Source organism: Teleopsis dalmanni, chromosome 2, assembly GCF_002237135.1.
Source record: "Teleopsis dalmanni isolate 2A chromosome 2, ASM223713v2, whole genome shotgun sequence".
Lineage (NCBI taxonomy): Eukaryota > Metazoa > Arthropoda > Insecta > Diptera > Diopsidae > Teleopsis > Teleopsis dalmanni.
The window spans coordinates 57,569,601-57,589,391 of record NC_051847.1 but is presented as its reverse complement, the minus strand read 5'-3'; the positions used below and the strand labels follow the sequence as shown (position 1 = coordinate 57,589,391).

The 19,791-nt window shown below is 29.0% G+C and overlaps 2 protein-coding genes across 2 annotated transcripts; one reads left to right on the top strand and one right to left on the bottom strand.

Annotated features, from left to right (window-relative positions):
- Positions 1 to 2,011: 2,011 nt before the first annotated feature.
- Positions 2,012 to 3,006, bottom strand: LOC119680855. The gene is made up of 2 exons (XM_038093855.1): positions 2,891 to 3,006; positions 2,012 to 2,809 (listed from the first exon to the last, which is right to left on the bottom strand). Exons 1-2 carry the CDS (start codon positions 2,945 to 2,947, stop codon positions 2,156 to 2,158), a joined length of 711 nt encoding a protein of 236 aa, XP_037949783.1. The 5' UTR covers positions 2,948 to 3,006; the 3' UTR covers positions 2,012 to 2,155.
- Positions 3,007 to 4,102: 1,096 nt separating this feature from the next.
- Positions 4,103 to 18,623, top strand: LOC119681992 (structural maintenance of chromosomes protein 5-like). The gene is made up of 17 exons (XM_038095318.1): positions 4,103 to 4,310; positions 5,324 to 5,696; positions 5,766 to 5,944; positions 7,326 to 7,572; positions 7,633 to 7,731; positions 10,742 to 11,029; positions 11,084 to 11,185; positions 11,242 to 11,450; positions 11,503 to 11,666; positions 11,733 to 11,859; positions 11,927 to 12,132; positions 12,876 to 13,093; positions 15,685 to 15,888; positions 15,946 to 16,170; positions 17,718 to 17,875; positions 17,936 to 18,053; positions 18,498 to 18,623. Exons 1-17 carry the CDS (start codon positions 4,225 to 4,227, stop codon positions 18,579 to 18,581), a joined length of 3,087 nt encoding a protein of 1,028 aa, XP_037951246.1. The 5' UTR covers positions 4,103 to 4,224; the 3' UTR covers positions 18,582 to 18,623.
- The last annotated feature ends 1,168 nt before the right edge of the window (positions 18,624 to 19,791 follow it).

The window sequence follows — 19,791 nt, the reverse complement described above, 5'->3', positions numbered from 1 at the left end:
TAAATTAGACCAAGTCAACCTAACATTGAGGTTCGTCAGCCCAGTATTGCTTGGCTATGCTCCAATGCCGCTCATATTATAGCGGCTCATATTTTACATTTCTCATAATTTGCCCAATTGCTTATTAGAATTCGTTCATTTCGTTTATAGAGCATATTTCATTAATAATTGATATACACATAACATTAATATACATTTTGGAGTTCTCACTTAAAATGTTTTTTTTTTCAGTTATAATGACTAAATAGTATGGTAAAAAATTAGGGGCAGTTAAAAAAAGTCATCAAGCCGTATAAAATGGCCACTGAAATTAAGAAGCTTGTTGAACATCTCGCTTCACAGTTATAGAAAATATTGTATGAAGATTAAGGTATTAGAAATAATGAGGTAAAAAATTGGGGGCTGCTAAAAACTAAATGAAACTTTATTAAATGATCACTGAAAATTGCGAAACTTGCTAAACGTTTCGCTTCACAGTTTATGGAAAATATTAAATAAAGATTTGGAGATTTAAAGATTAATCAGAAAGCTATATTCATTGGTGACAGTGGTGATACTTAATAGGTTCACCTTTACGATTTAAGTAAATATAAGATTTTTGTATTAAAATGTGGATTTAAAAACTGAAAAAACTCTTACGAAAAATGCAGTATACATTTATGATGGTAAGGACTGATAAAAAATTAAAAAATAATATATAGTATAAATATAAAACATTAATAAAGGCAGACTTAAGATTTCAAGTGAATTCTATTAAGATTCAAATACGACTCATTATGCACATATATCTTACTTACATACTTACTTATGCACATATATATATATTTTACTCAGTAGGACTGGTATTGACTGTAACCATGAGAACAGTACCCACATTCCTAGTGATATCCAACAACTGCATTAATAACATTGCAATTGTCTATGACGATTAAAATTAAAAATAATGGATTCCGTATATCATATAACTTAATTAATATATGTATTATTAATAATATAATTAATAATTTATATACACATATATGATTTCGTTCTAATATAAACCCAGCAAGTGAATTTGTGAATAAAACTTTCACAGCAAATTAAAAAAAAATTCAGAAAAATGTACGAACATAAAAGTCAAGTAGGGCTTTAGGTCAATTGGTTAAGGAGCGCTGACTCTGAGCTTCAAATTTGGCAGGGCACGAGTTCAATCCCTGGTATTTGCAGTCTCAAAAAAATTATTTACGAATAATTAAATACAAGAAATAATTCAAAAACCACTGATGATGGGTATCTGTAACAATATTTAATAATAATATAAAAATAATTTTTGTTGTTGTAGCTCACTTCTGTTCGAAACTTCTCTACTAATTAATATATAAAATTAACTTAACCAATGGCTTGAATTGAAACAATAACTGAAACAACGTATGCCTAAAACTTCATCCATGGACAAAATTTATAGCCAATGACTATGGGTTATTTTTACATAAATCACAATTATAATTTTGTGCACTGTGCTATAAATACTGTTTGCTGCGCGACTAATACGTCTTTTCTGCGCTATGATTTCAGATGGTTGAGAACTTTATTGTTAAACAACAGTTGGTTTGAATAAAACATTGAAGAAAAAAATAATTATAAAACTATGAACTTATAATAAGAATGATTGCCAATTACACGTTTAGAATTCATTATTTTTAATGAATTAAATAATTAAACCAATTAATAAAATTCTGAATTTGTGTGAAGTTCTCAGTAAAAAAACACATACAATATTAGATTTTTAATCTCGAATAGTTTTATGTACCAAAAAACCCAAAATCTTTACTTACAAAAAAGCATCCTCCAAGATTCAAAGTGTCGCTTATTATCTCCAACAGGCAACTATAAACGTTAAGCAATTTAGGCTATAGAGGCATCGCAATCGTCAAGATTTGATCCCTGAAGGAGTTGCAATACATTAGTAACAATTTAAAATTTATATTACTTTTTTACCAGTTCTTGTATCATAAATTTATTATTATTCGCTTTTATCTTATATTTACAATCTTACATTAAATGGAAATAATATAGCTTAACGTATGGTTTGTTGATTTTTCTATTTCAACAATTCACAAAAATTATTAATAAATTTTAAAATAATTAATCAGTGGTTAAAATAAACCTACACTAATTACTTGTTACATTCTCTTTTAATTGCTGATAATGGAAGGTAATCCTCTAAATTAGATTTTTTCATACGGATTTCAAAATTTCGTACATATTTGCTAGCTTCAGAGATTGGTATGAATCGGTCACTATTTGGTTGAGTGTCTTCGACAATACCAGCTTCTTCATTTTTTGCCATACAATACAACTGATGAAATTGTATTCCTCTCATAAATTCATCACATTCTTTATCGATGTTTTCCAGTTTATTTGGTGTAAGAGCAACAGTTCCTTTTGCGTTTAGCTCAGCTGTTAATATAATTTCAAGAAGTTCAGCTTCCACTGCTTTTTGCACTGGCTTAGGTAAACTCTCCAATAATTCGGTATTTTGCAATATGCATTTTTGGACTTCCGTGAGTGTTTTCTTTGGTGTTATCACATTAGAATCTAATTTGTCACATATATATGCTATGAGCTCCCGAAGAGGTGTGGGAAGGGCAGTCAAGTCATATGACTTACTTAATGCTTTACAAATATTTTTAAGTACTTGCCAACGATTTCTTAACTCATCAGCACTAAAATGTATAGGACAAGGCTTCTCGATATGCTTGTAGGTGTTATTAAATTTAATTGTAATACACTGCCAGGCCCATTCCATATAATCAGGATCCTCATAACCCTGCACGTTCGGGTTAAAAATAAATGGATAATGTTGTATTATTTCCAACAACTTTAGATCATTTAAGACAATTTCACCTACTACATTAGAATGTGATACATTTAACACTTCCATGCCAGGGCTATTACCGTTTAACATATTTAACTTAAAAAAATTGTTAAATTTTGTCTGTGGTTGCCCACTTGTTTATTTCTGAGAATATATGACAGATTGAATGCACATCTGTCAAAGTGTATGCCAGAGCCAAGTTGGCAACATTGCTGTGTCAAACAGGGCTGGTATATAAAATCAATTAAAGAATTGTATTAAAATATTGCAAAGGGAAAGGTAAATTATATTAAGATATTAAAAAAACTGTATACATAGATAGAATAAAAATAATTGTGTGCTTTTTATATTTATTATTTCCATTTAACACATTCTGAATTTTTAACATACTTTCTGTATATAAGAAAACAAAACAAGTAAAGGCGTTTTCAGTGACTCGCAAGTATGGCAGAAAACAGTAAGTTACTGACATATACTGGCCGAAATGTACGCAAAACAACAACACTATTTTCTTTATCTAGGCCAGTAGTTGTAAACTGGTCACACATTTAGTCTAGTAAATAAAGAAATGTTACCAACACAATAAGCTAACTATTGTAAACCGTTATTGGAAACTCTAACGAATATTGCAATAATATGTCAAAAGTCATGTGTAAACAAAAATTCAAACATTTTCAAATATTTCATAAATTTGAAAATTGGGGAAAAAGAAAAAATTGTATTGTTTTATTTTGAAATTTCTAACATTTTTACAATTCCTTTTAATTCTGTGTTTGTTTTAATTTTCAATTTATAATAATTATTTATTTTTTTCAAAATGTAATTTGCTTGCATTATGTGCACATATGCTAGATTTGCTATTTGTAAAACATAACACTTAACAGATTGCAACAATAAGCCTTTTCTGTTGTAAGCATGTCGTAAAAGAACAAAATAAGCACTACTTTTTATGGCAAATCTAGACAAAATGGAAATTTTGATCGATTTATATGTACAAAACACGTAATAAAGTTTAATTTTGAAATTTTGATAATAAATAATTCTTTGCAATTAAGAAAAATGTTTTTATATAAGATTTAATGAAAATTAAAAAATTAAAAGAAAATCCTATAATATGTATAATTTGTCAATTTCTTTTCGCTACTGCTTAGAATGATCATTCTTTTAAAAGTGCTGTTTGCACAATACAACAACAAAAATTCCAAAATACAACTCTGTGTAGCTTTCTTATTTAGCACTATTGTGATTTAATCACATTCAATTGTTGGCCTGTTTTGTAAACAACCGCGCAATTAATATATTTTATTGCATTTCAGATGCATTTCTAGAAATTTTACTTTAGGAATATTGTTATTAAAATAAGGAAAATGTCAAAGCGAAATAGCAAACGTTTGCCGAAAATCCCTAACGTCAACGCTGGAAAAATCTGTGAAATTTTAGTGGAAAACTTTTTGTAAGTACAAACAATTTAAAATTAAAATAATTGTTTCTTAAATTTGAAGGGGCGGATAATGTACAAACAATTATTTTAGATTACACAGAATACTCCTAACTTAGCTTAAATTTGCTTAACATAATATATTTGTACAGAGGATAACCATAGTAAATTATTTGTATCAGAATACTTATTACACAAACGTAGAATATCTCACCGCAAATCAAAATTTACAAGTCATTATCATATTAAATATAAACGCCATTTTTGTAGTGATCATCTGCGGTACAGACGAGTCGCACAGAAGCATTGCAAGTTATTATTTCAGTTAGAAAAAGTCATCACATCAGCCGTTGAGGGTAATGAAGCTGGTGTTAAACTTCCTGATCTATATTAAATTTGTATTATTCAAAATTTATGTTTATTACCAGAAAAAAAATCTTAATTTACTTTATGGCACCATGGCATTAACAAATACCTACTTAAACTTGAACGCCATCTTTAGTTAGGCAAAGGCATTCTTTAGTAACAAGCAGTCAACGATGGCATCTACAAATATTTCCTCTTTCAACGTTTCCTTACTATAAGATTATTTGACAAATGGTAGTATTTTTAATAAACTCGTGCATTTAATAAACAATTTGTAGATAATTATTCAAAATACTAATAATACAAACCACATAGGTTGTAGTTGTTAGAACTAGTGTAGACTTGTGGGCATTGTGCCTGTTAGGCATGGTCAAGGGCATTGAATCATCTGTTTTGACAAGTGATTCCAGAACGTAGAGCTAATACGGGCATCCAAAAATCAAAGATTAAAACCTTTAAATTTCCTCCAACCATAAAATTTTTTTGTACAAAGACTAGAACATATTTCTAAATTTTTTTAAGGAATGTTCTACGTTGTACAATGTATAAAACGTACGATGGATCTTGCGATTTTAGTTTTACTATTGATAAAAATAAAACTTATTTGATATTATTATATATAATATATGTAACTTATATATTTATATTTTTAAATATTTTAGAACTTACAAAAAATTTAAATTTAATGCAGAACCGTATTTAAATTTAATTATTGGACCAAATGGAACTGGCAAATCATCAATTGTTTCAGCAATCGTTCTTGTATTCGGCGGAGAGCCAAAATTACTGGGACGTAATAATGATCTTAGTACATATGTTCGCAGCGGGTCGTCGGCTGCTTACGTTTGTGTTAAAATTAATGGTAAAAACAATAACGAATACGTCAAATTTCAACGAAACTTCAATATAGAATGTGTCTCTGAATATAGAATAAATGACACTTTGGTAACTAAGGCAGCATATTTAAAAGAAGTGAATAGTTTCAATATTCAAATAAGCAACTTATGTCAATTTCTACCACAAGACCGTGTTCAAGTATGTATTTACATAAAATTTTAAAATATATATAAAAATAATTAAATATTATATAATATGGAATTGTAGGAATTTGCGCGTATGTCCAGTCATGATATGCTATTAAACACATTAAAGTCTGTCTGCTCTGAACAAGTAAGTCTAGATCTTACTACTCTGATCACATTAAGAAAACAACAAGTAAATGGTGTTAAAGATATAACAAGTTGGAAGAAAAAATTACTGGAATCTGAAAACAGATTAAACGAGTAAGTAAAGAATTACTCTAAAAAGATATACACCCATATTTCACAGTTAAGTTTCACGGAATGTTTTATATTATTACATATGTTTTATTTATTTATTACTATAATTATAGTTGAAAACATTTATTTATAATTTAAAGATATTATAAACATAATTGTTGGTGTTGTAACCCGCGGAGTTTATATACTCATTCACACAGTTGATCGGTGGGGAGTTTCCAATTAACTTTATTCTGTGTTAACGCTTGATAATTTTTATCGAGTCTATTCTAGATTTAGTATTAGTTTCATCATTGCTCACACCATGTATCTTGGTCTTAGACTTCCTCTACTTAAATAAGATTACAATGAAAACCTACATCTAACGTAAAGCTCAACGAAACATCATTCTAGTTTGTTAGCCAATATGTTAATACGAAATCACTGATAGTTTCTATTTTTAAATATAAAATTTAATTGAAATTATAAAGAAAAGGAAAAATTTTTTATTTCAGCTTAAAGACTTAATTTACTTCACTCCGTTTTTGGTATATAAGTGTTGTTGTGACCTCTAACAAAGTACCTAATTTTCGGGTCCTTGATAAGCAAGTGTCAGCGATAATTAGTCGTCAGGAACAAATGTTTTCTGGACGTAGACCTAACCTCTCCTAGTATATCAAGACTAATGTGTTGCTATTATATTTGTGTATGTATGTGTGCAACATTATTACGAATTTGTATTAAATAATTAAAAAAATTAAAAAAACTACGTGCGGCTTAATTTTTTCATATTTTTTTATTTGTATGCATTAAATTAAATAATTAAAATGTATTACTGAAACCAATTGAAACTGCTTTACTCTTTTGAAGTGCATTTTGTCAAGATGACTTTGCAATATATTCTCATGTGCCACACTCGTGGACATTCATATAACACAATTTCCTCGTATCAAGAATACGTTAACACCTACTGCAACTGAGATCAAAATAGTCTTGTTAAGTATTGATAAGTATTAGATATTATATATAACGAGGCGATTATTTTTTAAGACCACACTTTCAACTTTCTACAGCCTTCACTTTATATGTTTAGGAAAAAAAAACAATCGTATATTCCAAATGAAATTCCACTCCTTGTGGTGTCGCTCATTTCTTTGTATTTTCCACTCAAATTTAAGTTTTATTGATTTTTTGCTCTTCACCATTAGGGTAATATCAACCGTCTCTAGTTCAATACTTTTGCTTCTCTACACTCCCCTTACAATACTTCCTTCTACGTTGTCCATCTTTCATATATTTCCGTCTTAGTAGTTATTGTAGTTTTCAAAACCGTTTTCAAATTACAAATGCTTAATAATAATAAAGTGTATTTTATTTGTATTTAATTTGCATTTTTATATTACAGCCTAAAAGCAATCATAAATTCCTATAAACTACGTAATAATATATGTGATAAAATCGGCTTATGCAATCTAAAAAAAGTAAATTTAGAAAAAAGCGTTAAAGAAACTGAAATAAAATCTTACAAAAAAGACTTAAATGAAGCTACTAAAGTATTAAATAAATATACAGCATTGGTAAAGTCTATGATGTCAAAAAAGAACAAAATTAAGAATCAAACTGAACAACTCTCAGCTGAAGTCCAAAAAGCGGTACGTATAAATAATTTAAAATGCTTGTAATTGATACTAAAATGTCCTTTATATTTTCAGAATTTAGAAGAACAGAAATTCGACGAGGAAATAGAAATGTGTTTTCAGCAAATAGATGAAGCTAATAATAATATTACTAGAGCAAAATATGATTATAAGGTTTGTTTTTATTATTTTATATTAATACTTTAAATATTATTCGAATTGTTTGAAGCTGCGAGCTTTTTTATGTTCGAGTATGTTTGTTACGACAGCGAGATATTCGGAAATAATCGAATATCATGTTTGTGTTTAAGCAATGTTGGATCGAAATAATAGGAATTTAGTGAATTCGAACCGCTTGAGCAATTTTTTTAAATTTTTTTTTAATGTCAATAATATTAGATGAACTATAATTATAATTATTTCCCTACTATTTATATAACTTAACTTTTTTTGTTTTTTTATCGCTTGTTTTTTAAACCTAATTAGTAATAAGTTTAATTTAATTAATAAGTATACATCAAACCTTCTTCTGTTACAACTATAAGTTCAGAAGCAGAAGTAAATAAATATTGAATTGAAAAAATTGAATATTAGATGAACTCATTTGATAATAATATAACTTCGACAAGGAAGGTAATAATAACTAACGATAGCACTTATTTGTAAAGACAGCACACACCAGTCGAATACGCTAAAGTTCATTTTTGTCAAACAATCATTATGAATAATAAGACGCATTTTATTTTAAACATGGAAAAACCTCGAATCACTAAAAAGCACCTCTTTACTGTTAAAAAGTGACAATATTGTGCGGAATTTATGCTTATATATTCATAAAACCATATTTTTTCAAAGACTTCAGTGGTAAAGTAACATCCGTCCACCAGGTGCGTTATCGGGCTATGATCCGTCCACTTTTGGTTTCAACAAGAAGGCACACCATCACCTACCATTCGTGCTACAATCATTTTTTTGAAGTCATTATTATCCGATCCGATTAATATCAAAAAATTATAATTTTATAGGCATCCGCATTTGCCTGATTTCTAACGAAAAGACTTTTTTCTTTGAGACTATTAAAAGTCAAACAATTATGTCAACAAGCCGAAGGCTCTGGATGAACAGAAGGGCAAAATTCGCCAAGAAGTAGCAAAGGATGACCACTTGCGCGATTTAATCTTCGGAAAGTGATGTGATCAAATCCTCTTAAATCAAGTTAAATGAGTTTTAACTTGAACAGAATAAAAAATTTTTTATTATTTTTTTTATTTAAGTGGAAGCACCCAATTAGCCAACCCTTTTTTTCTATAAATGTATATATTAAATATATATATTTTAAGAAATTGATTAAGACGCTAGAAAGAAATGACTTTCAGTATTACAATTCTTGTTTTTAAAAAAAAGAAGGAAAAATTTAATTTGTCTGTTTGTTGAAATTCTTTATAGATTTCTTATCTACTTCATTCAGTAGGTCTTTCCTATAGCTCACTATAAATTGTCCACAGCGGTTTTGTGGAACATTTTAGATCTTATTTTAGCAAAGGATTTCCTTTCTAACTCTGTAGGATTTTTCTTTAGTCTTTTTAATATCATTGAATCACTAGTTATATAAAATAGTCAATGACAGATTTTTTTTTATTTATTGAATTTAGTTTTCGCTATATTGGATATTTTTTGTATAATTTTTTAATAGAATGGTATTTTGAACAGTAGTAAATAAAATTTTAATTATAAACAACATATAAAATTTTATTAAATTTTATTACATTGGACAAAAAAAATACTAGTCAGCTACTTTAACTAAAGCGGAATCTGCTCCGCACTATGGTATCAATGCTCACGGATTAGTTCTTAATAGGGAGGTATGCTATGAGGCTAGGTCTTCCTTATGTTGTCGTGGTTGTGGCTGTAAAGACAAGAAGGAAACTATGTTTCATCTCATGTGTCAGTGCCCATTTTTAGCTACGAGAAGAACAAAAATCCTGGGGGCCTAATTTTTTGACCGATCTGACTGAACTGTCATTCTGCAATATTAAGAACGTAGCCAGATTCATAGAACTGTCGGGTTGGTTTACCTATACCCAATAGGGGAGTCGTTGCCTTTTTTCTTCGTTGGTAGCATTCTGATCATGTTGTCTATATACAAATCAGCTATATTCCTATGGTACACAACGGGCCATTATTTGAGCTCAAGTTGGCTTACTTGGTACACAAGGCCGCCACTCCAACTTAACCTAACCTATGGAGCTATTACAAGTATTGTCAAAAACCCATGGTCAGTGGTATTGAAATTATTAGAATTCTTATATTATATATGCGTTAATAATTTTTTCAGACTGCAAATACCAATAGTTGAACTCATACCCTGCTAAATTTGAAGCTCAGAGTCAGTGTTCATTAGTCAACTGACCCGAAGCCGTACTTGATTTGTATATTCGAACTTGTAGTTGTTAAATAGTTCTGTGAAAATAATTAACAAATTCACTTGCTGTGTTACATTAAGACCGAAAAGTTTTCGGAAATTCTCATTTAAAATTCGCGCGCTGTATATTTTTCGATATTTTAAGTTTATGTAGTTTGGCAGCAATTAAGGACAATTACTATGCCAAAAATGAGCGCGATCTGTCAGACAGTTCGTTTACGGCAGCTGTTGAAACCAGTTCACCTCAGTAGTTCGTTGCGAAAAAAACAATGGAAAAAAATATTGAACAAAGAGTTTGCATCAAATTTTGTGTTTCGAACGAAATTTCGTGTGCAGAATCGTTGCGAATGCTACAAAAGGCTTATGGGGAATCAGTTTTATCGAAAACTCAAGTTTATGAGTGGTACAAAGCCTTTCAGGACGGTCGTACGACCGTCAAAGACATTTCGCAACGCACTACTGAGGTGAACTGGTTTCAACAGCTGCCGTAAACGAACTGTCTGACAGATCGCGCTCATTTTTGGCATAGTAATTAAGGACAGGGCTGCCAAACTACATAAACTTAAAATATCGAAAAATATACAGCGCGCGAATTTTAAATGAGAATTTCCGAAAACTTTTCAGTCTTAATGTATATTAGAACGAAATTATAATATACCATTCAATTGATAACAATAGTTTAAATTTAAAATTTAGTTTCTTTCGTCAAAACGAACATTACGAATTATTTTAATAATTTTTTAATTTAAATAAATTGTATAGCAAAAAGTTGAAGGAATTCAGCAAAAGCAAAAGCAACTTCAAAAAGCAAAAGATCTTTATAAAATGAACTGCACAGATTATAAAAGAATGGAAGCCGAAATAGAGACGCTTGATAGTTCTATGGCCGCTATTTGTTCCAAAAAAGAAAAACTAGAGTCTACACTCAAATCTTTAGTGCAGGAGCGATCAGTTATATCAAAAGAAATTGAAGAAGATCTTATTCCAATGAAACAACAAATACAACACACAATGAATAATTATAAAGATAAAATTAAAAAATATGAAGAGGTAATTTCATCGGAAAAAATTTTTTGTAGTAAACTTTCTCAATGTTTGCATTAGTTTTTCAGAACCAATTATCCAGATGTGCTTAAGGCAAATAATTGGATTAAACAAAATAAGAATTTGTTTAAAGGAAATGTTTTTTCCCCCATTTTAATGGAGGTAATTAATAAAATTAATAATAATATAAATTTTATTACATTTTTTATAATAATTAGATTAATATCTCTGACCCGAATAATGTTAAATATTTTGAAAACATAATACCTATACGTGATTTGTGTGCATTTACTGTTGAAGACATTGATGACTTTTCACTTCTGGTGAATGAACTAAATACGAAATTAAATTTGAAAATTAATTTATGCTTCTCGGAACCAGCAACTAAGTGTCACTATACGCCAAATGTGTCTCTTTTACAATTAAAGTAATAATTAAAATAACTATTATATAATTGTTAGTAATTTAATATTTTATAGGCCATACGGATTTCATTCCTATATGGTTGATTTGGTAAAAGGCCCTCCGTCAATAATCAACCATCTGTGTTCCTTATTTAGCATACATAATATACCTGTCGGGAACGCTGATGTACATAAACATACCGCAAGCATACCTGTAAATATACATACATTTTTTGGTGGTAAGATCGTGCATATATATTAGATCCATGGTTGTTGTTAATGATAAACTATTTTCATTTATAAAGAAAATTCTCGTTACTCTGTAAAAATTTCCAAATATTCAAAACAGCCGTCAACTGTTAAAAATACAATCGCTGGTAAAAATATAATATCCAGTCAAAATCCTCAAGAAATTAATGATATCAACCAAAAGTAAGAACTTGTAATTTATCGTTGTCGTTTATATATAGAATACTTTTATATAAATATTTTATTGTAGATTGGTAAATATTACGAAAGAATTAGATTCGAAACGAAATCAAAAAACACTAATTGAGGCACAAATATCAACAATAAAAGAAGAACGTTCCCAATTGAAATCCAAATGTGAAACTTTACTACATAAAAAAACTAATCTAAAAAGGGCTGAAAACGAGATTGATGAAAGAAAAAAGGAGATTAAGAAACTTACTGCATATGTAGAAGGTAAGTTTTAATGTGTACTCAAATCTTATAGAAACATTTTCTCTCGATTGGCATGAGTGACATTTGTTCGAGTAAAGGTACGAACCCTCCCTCCACGATGCATCCGTCAATCCCTTACCACTTTCAATAACCATATCGACCAATATTGGACTAATAGCACTCCATACCGATGCAGTATCTTCTTCGAGACCTAGGTTGACTCCCAACAAGGTCCTCAATAGGCCCCCGCCTAACATCTCCCAGGTTGAACGTAGTCTCACTCGTGCAGCAAGAACTGTCCTAGCTCAATTGAGATCAGCATATAGCCATGTGCTAAACAGTTACTTGTCACGCATAAACACGTTCACTCCTAATGTGTACCCAAACATCAGCTCTACCCTCCATGACGTCGCTCATCTGTTTTCTTGCCCCAATGCACACACTGATTAAGTTCAATCGACCTTTGGACTCATCTCCTTGAGGTAGTTAGGTGCCTTCGTCTGAACCCTGGTTAGTTTCAATTATATCACCCCCTTCCTTTATTCCCTGAACCATAACACCACCTGTCCACTCCCTTAGCCATGTATTCGTCTCGTAATCTTGTAATGTATTCGTCTGCTTTTAAATCCCACGGGCTACAATAACAACAGGACGTGGATTCATCCGCATCTATAACATATATAATTTTAGTTTGATTCTATTTAATTAATGTTATATAATAATTTATAATGTGTGTTTATGCTATAATTTACAAATTGTTTTAGGTATTCCTCAGTTAAAAGAGTCATACAAAGCAACTGTCAATGGATTCATAGAAGAAAATCGCCGTGCTGTTCGATTAAAAATAGTTAATACAAACAATATAGTAAATGTGATTTTAAGAAAGACACAAGCAATGGATCGGGCTAGAATTTACAATTCCGAAAAAGAAAATATAGATAGTGAAATTCAAGAAGCGGAAATAAAGCAACAAGATAGTAATGTAAGTATATATAGCAAGAAAAAATTTAAAAATTTGCATTATATTAAAAAAATATGTAAATCGTTTTGTAGCATATAAAGCTGCATCCACTTCAAAGCGAATGCTTGCGAACGAACAAACTTTTTCAGGTACGATTATCTACTAATATTTATTCGTTCGCAAGCGTTCGCTTTGGTATGGATGCACCTTTATATGAGCACGTACAAACATTTCTCTTTTATAAAAAAAAGTAATATGTGCCGTGTACATTTATAATGTCATCATATTTGCACTACAGTGTTTTCGTGCCTTCGTACATTTATTTTTATTATTAAAAAGAAAAACAAATAAGAGGTCGTTTACGTCTCAATTGAACTAATGCTGAAAGAAAAGAACGTCATCGTTTATAAAAGCAAGGATCAAATGCAAACCGTAAAGATCGATTAAATACTTTTACACATATCAAAAATTTATTTATAGAAACAACAATAGAAAACCAAAACTTCACATTTGTCAGAGGAACAAATTCAAGAAAAACATAAACAAAAAAGTCGTTTGTATCAGTCTTTGTTGGGATTTTATGTTAAAAGCACATACATATTAGCTGCGTTTCAGCAAACCTGATCCGCTCAATGATCTGAATCATCTTTGCTGAAACGATACGGATCACGTTTGAAAATAATTGGCAACGCATGAAATATGCCAGTTGGGTTTGTGCACAAAATTTTTTGGTTTATGTGAATAATTTTGGCGCTAAAAAAATAAGTGAGAAAATTTTGAATACAAAAAATCTAAAAAATAGAGAATAAATAAAATCTGTTGAAATGTCTGAAGTATGAAATATAAGTTTTTATTTAGTATTTACTTAAAAACTTAAATTTAATTCTATAGTAAAAAAAAGGAAATTGCAGATTTTATTAGAATTATCGAGCAAAACTGACTCCTCCGTTTTCTTTTTAAACACTAGTCCAAGTGTATTAAGCTCAAGGGATGAAGTGCATCAGCATGGATATAGTGAAAATTTTATGGAAACGATCAATAATTGTTCCGTTAAAGATTATTTGATTGGTATTTGCGCATAAAAAATACAATTGCTATATATTAATTATGTTTCATATTTTAATGGATTTGTTAATAAATTCCAATCAGCAAATGCAAAATAACCGTGATGATCACAATCGGACGAGAGCAATGAAGGAAATTTACATATTTTTGTGGTATATGGCAAATATAAATACTTTTCGCGAATTTGGTATTTGTTTTGGCATACCAAAAGCTTCTGTATGGAGAATAATTAAAAGAACTAGTGTTTAGCTTATATCAATTGCAAAATTTCCGTTCATTATTGACAGCACACATGTTAAAATAAATGCACCTCACCATAGCAATTAGGCTTATTTCAAAAGAAAGCATGAATATAGCTTAAACTTGCAAGCAGTTTGCAATGTTTTTTTTTATAAATGTGTATGTTGGAGAGCCTGTTTCCTTATGTATTGTCCTGTTTTAATTAAATAAATGTATTCAACTTAATGTTTATATATTCATTTCAAATTAATTGATTTTCATAAATTATCAAACAACACTTTTTTAATAATAATAATACGTAAATAATTAAAGTAATAATTTTAATTAATTTTAATAATTTTAATTTATAGTAATAGTAATAATTAAAACATTACTTCAAACAAAGAAATAAATAATAATGACATATTAAATAAATAAGTAAATAAAATAAATAAAATCAATAATAAATAAATATAGATTATAGATGTAGATTTGTTTATAATTTTACTACACCGTTGCATCGCATTGTCAACCTCATTTGCATTAAAATACGTTCCACTTTTATCTTTTACATACATTCCACATTGAATCAGAAAGTGAACCAGATCAACTGCTGGTTCACCCCATTGTTTTTGTTTTGCATGTAAAATTGAGCGGATCATGTTTGCTGAAACGCAGCCATTGTTAAATATGAAAGAGCATATATGAAAATACCGGGGTTTGGAGAGCGAAGCTCGCAGAGGCAGATCCCTTTATTATTAAAAAAAATTAGTGGACCAGTGAAACATCAAAATGTGATGTTTGGAAAAATTTTCTCTCGGCTCGAACATATCGGCAAAGTATACACTTAAACAGGTATTCACATTCTATACAATTAATTTTGTATAGAATATATAGAACCATTTTTTTTTTGTAAAATTAAGAATTAAATGAAGAATTAATGTATACAATAAGAAAATTATTTGTAGATCACCTTATAAGTCTTATAAGTTATAATCAACAATCTTCCTCGTTCTGTCGTAGAGCATACAATTTTCACAAAAATTCTTCGATTAAACCGAAGAATTGCACTAGTACTCTCGTATTTCTTCATCTTTATGTAATGCTAAGAACGCACCGGATTAGTACGGAATACTAATGTAACCTTTTTGTTGCTCCGGCAATTAGAAAGTAATGCATAACGTATAATATTGAAACAGGTTTATATAGTGTAATCTCATTCTACTGACACTAAATCTTAATTACATAGCAGTTTGAATTTTTAGTTAAATAAAATATGAATGATATTCCATTATTAACTTATTTCGATTTTATAAATATATTTTTAGGCAGTGGTGGCGAAAATAACTGCACAGATTGAAAAGCAAAAAAGTGTTCTGGAGGAGATACAAAGAAAAATTCTACACTTAAAGAAGAAATATAATGCGAATAATCCATATTTTGAAGAATTGCCCACTTCGTTGGATGAAGTGAATGATATTAAAAATGAATTACTTGCACGTCTAGAATGCATGGAGGAAATAGATCCAGAAGTATTACTTACCATAAATTCCCAATAACAAATATATTTACTTTAAACATTTATTTAGGTTATAAGAGAGCACGAAAGTAAAGATTTGGAAGTGAAAGAATTGACTGAAAAGATCAAAACATTGGATAACAGTGTAGAAAATGGAGAATCTGAAATTAAAAGAATATATGATAAATGGTTTCCAATAGTTAATAATGTTATTGACGCGATTAATAAAAGTTTTAGCGAGTTTATGGCTGAAATGAAATATGTTGGTGAAGTAATTTTATATAAAGTAGACGATGTAAGTAATTACCTTGTTTATTTCTTATTATATATTCTTGATTTAAGTAATTTAATTAAATATAAAAAAAATTTAGGTTTTAATTCAGGTGACAATTGTTGAAGTCTTCCTTTTTATCAGTGTTTTTAATTTTTATTATACCTGTTATGCTTCATTATTTAGTACAACAATGCAGAAGACATCCCTTGAAGCATGTAATTTTTTTGTTAACATAATCCTTCATTTTTACTCTACCTGACAAAATTCAGTATTCAGTTTCTGACGCCGTTGAATTAATTAGTCGCGCACCTATATCATATATCTTGACATGTAAATTCATTTATATGACTTTAATCCCTCAAATTTAGGTAAAACGATGGAAATAAATCATATTTCATACACTTTTAAACAAAATATATAGGGATTATCGTTGCTGGCGCGACTTTCAAGGTAACCGTCAGGCTAAAGAGCTTGTTCATCACTACAGTTAAAGTAACGTATCCTTCTTCAGCAGAACAGAGTTGAGGTTGTTGGTGGAATATTTAATGGGTCACCATGAACTGCGTTATCACCTTAACAAAATAATTCTGTCCGAAGAGATAGATTGTCAAGTCTGCCTAGAAGAAGACTAGACTTCCAGTCACATTCGCTGTGACTGTCCAGCTTTGATCTACGTCAGGAAGAGGCTACTGTGTCGTGAACTACTCTCCCCTTCTGACATTCGGAGGTGCTCAACGTCCAACATTCTGGCTTTCATTCGGAAGACGGAATATCTTCTGTTAGGTTAGGGTCTGTTGCAGCACAACACATCAACCATGGTCGCAGTGCTCCGCTCCGTTTGGAGCTGGTACTCTGTTTATTCCTATTTCCTATCAACATATTATGTATAAGGCCCATGCATCGATATCATGTTTCAATACCGTTTATCAGCACCATGCGTACTCTGTATGCGTTCTAAAAAGAACCTTTTAAAGTGCTTTTTCATCATGACTTGCAGATATCGATTTTTAATAAAATTTGACGATGTTTCTAAGGAAATCTAATCGCACAAATATCTAATGGAATGAAAAAATGTATTGAATTTAATGACTTAACACGGAAAAGCTCTGGCTTGACGCATTTATCAGACATAAAGTTAAAATTGTTACAAAATTAAGTCTCTCATATGGTTTTTTTTTCATCTAAATATTGTAATAAGTATTTCTATTAATTTAAAAGCAAGCATTAAGTATGAGAAGTAATTACCAATAAATTTAGTCCTTCATATTTAAATATTGAACGAAACACCCCACATTCACCAAAATTAATATTGGTATAATTTTTATAAGTCGATGTTTTTCAGGAAACAATAAACTATCATTCTTATGTCTACTAAAAAAATATATTAGAAGCCTACAATACTCATTGCTTTCGAATAGTTTTTTAAGATAATCTTGTCAACAGCATTAATATAATTGCTTATGAGCAGAAATGCTCGCAAATTTAATTTATTACAATTATTTCAACGTTATATTTACTTCACGTAATGATATTTTTATTAAAGTAATGATATTTTCTTAAAATTCTAGTATGATTTCGAGAAGTATGGTATCCAAATAAATGTCCAATTCAGAAAGAACGTCCCACTTCAAGTTCTTGATAAGTATGTGCAATCGGGAGGCGAAAGAGCTGTTGCGACTGCTACTTACACTTTAGCTCTTCAACAATTAACTCATGTTCCGTTTCGGTAAATATAATATTCTTTTCTAATTCGTGTTAAAACTAAAATCTTGGTCTGCATTTTCAGTTGTGTAGATGAAATCAATCAAGGAATGGATTCGACTAATGAACGCAAAATATTTAATATGATTGTTAACGAAACCACCGCTCCGAATAAACCGCAGTTCTTCTTAGTTACACCAAAGGTAAAATTATATAAATTATTTTTCGATTTTAATGAGTAGTAAATTATAACAAAAATTTTTATTTTTAATTAATTGAATTTTTGCCAAATCATACGCTTATTTCGACCATCAGTGTTCTTTAAAAATATATCTTGGGTTTTATTATTTTTAAATTATTAATTTAAACAAAAAAGATAATATTATAATATTTAATTTTAAAAGTTAATATTGTGTTTGTTGTTGTGGTTAATTAATTTATGTATATTAAAAGCTGTAACGTCGAAATATGGCGTAGAGAAAAACGTTGCTCAGAATAATTAAACGTACTAAACTCGGTCAGAAAATTGTAGGAAAGCGTAGTGGTGTCATTTGTGTTTGTATAAAACAAATTTAACTTATTAATAACCTTAGGCACAACATCAATATGAAAATAAATCATAACGTATATTTTTTAATGTCTTCCAGCTGCTACCCAATTTACCATGTAACGAGAGAATGGCTATACATGTAATATTTAACGGATCAGTAAACGCAGACTGCTTCTCTTAAAACAATTATTGGTTTTTTGTTATTTTTATATTAAAAATAAGTAAAATATTTTTTTAAAGAAATAATAAACATATCTCTATTGTATTTTAATAATAATAATAATAGTGATAAAAAAATATTTAAAAAAAAGTAATTTAAGAAACCTTGCTTATCTAATAGTATTTTCGTAGGTATTTTAATTGATGATTTCCTAATTTCTAATTTAAATAATTAAACGTTCAGGAACTTTCCCAGTAAAAAAAATGTTAATTTACTTAAAGATGTCTAAGCTTATATGATATGTAAAATTTAAATAATATAAAATATAACAAAAAATAGAATATGTTGAAAATTTGTTAAATTCATTTTTAATTAGAACAATTGTGCAAACATATTTTGATTGATTTTGTTAAATAAAATAATATGCTTGTACAATTTATGTAATATATTTTATAAAAAAAATATCTAAAAAAATGTTACTTATTTAAGGACCTATTTGTTACTAGATTCTTACTAATATTTTTATACTTTGTTTTTAATAAATCATAACATGTGAAAAATATAAATTTAAATTTGTTATTAACCTGTAATCACAAACATATTTTTAAATACTTATAAAATAATTATTATTATAATTTCGACATGTTTCATTTTGAACTAAAAAAAGTGCATTTTAATTTATAAAAAATATATATTTTGTCAAATGGTGTTTCAATATAAACTAAATAAGTGGGTCAATAGTGAAATGTGTAAGAAATTGAAAATTAGATTGCGGAAAGTTGTTTACTTTATGCAGGTATGCTCATCATGTGTAGATGGCTATCTGCACTTAATTTAATATAAAACTTAAGCAAAGCTTTAAATGCTCTATTAACACAAAAAGAATCTAACAAATGCTTTCCAATAAACTATTTGTTTTTGGTCATATGTTTTTTGTTTACATGATTATTTTGTGCAAATACAACAAAAATATACTAAATTATTTGCATAATTTATATAACTACACTATCATATATATTGGATGTATTAAATAGACATTCAAAAATAGACATCCAAACAAAGTGCGCTTTGAAAACAGATGTTGTCCTCTTGAAATCTAAACAAAAGTGTGTTCAGTGAATAGCAACATGAAAAACTTCATGGAATTTTTAAAGAATTTCATATCCTACATAACACAACAATCGTATTATATCACTTATAAGTTTTATATGGCGTTTACATTGGCCGAAAA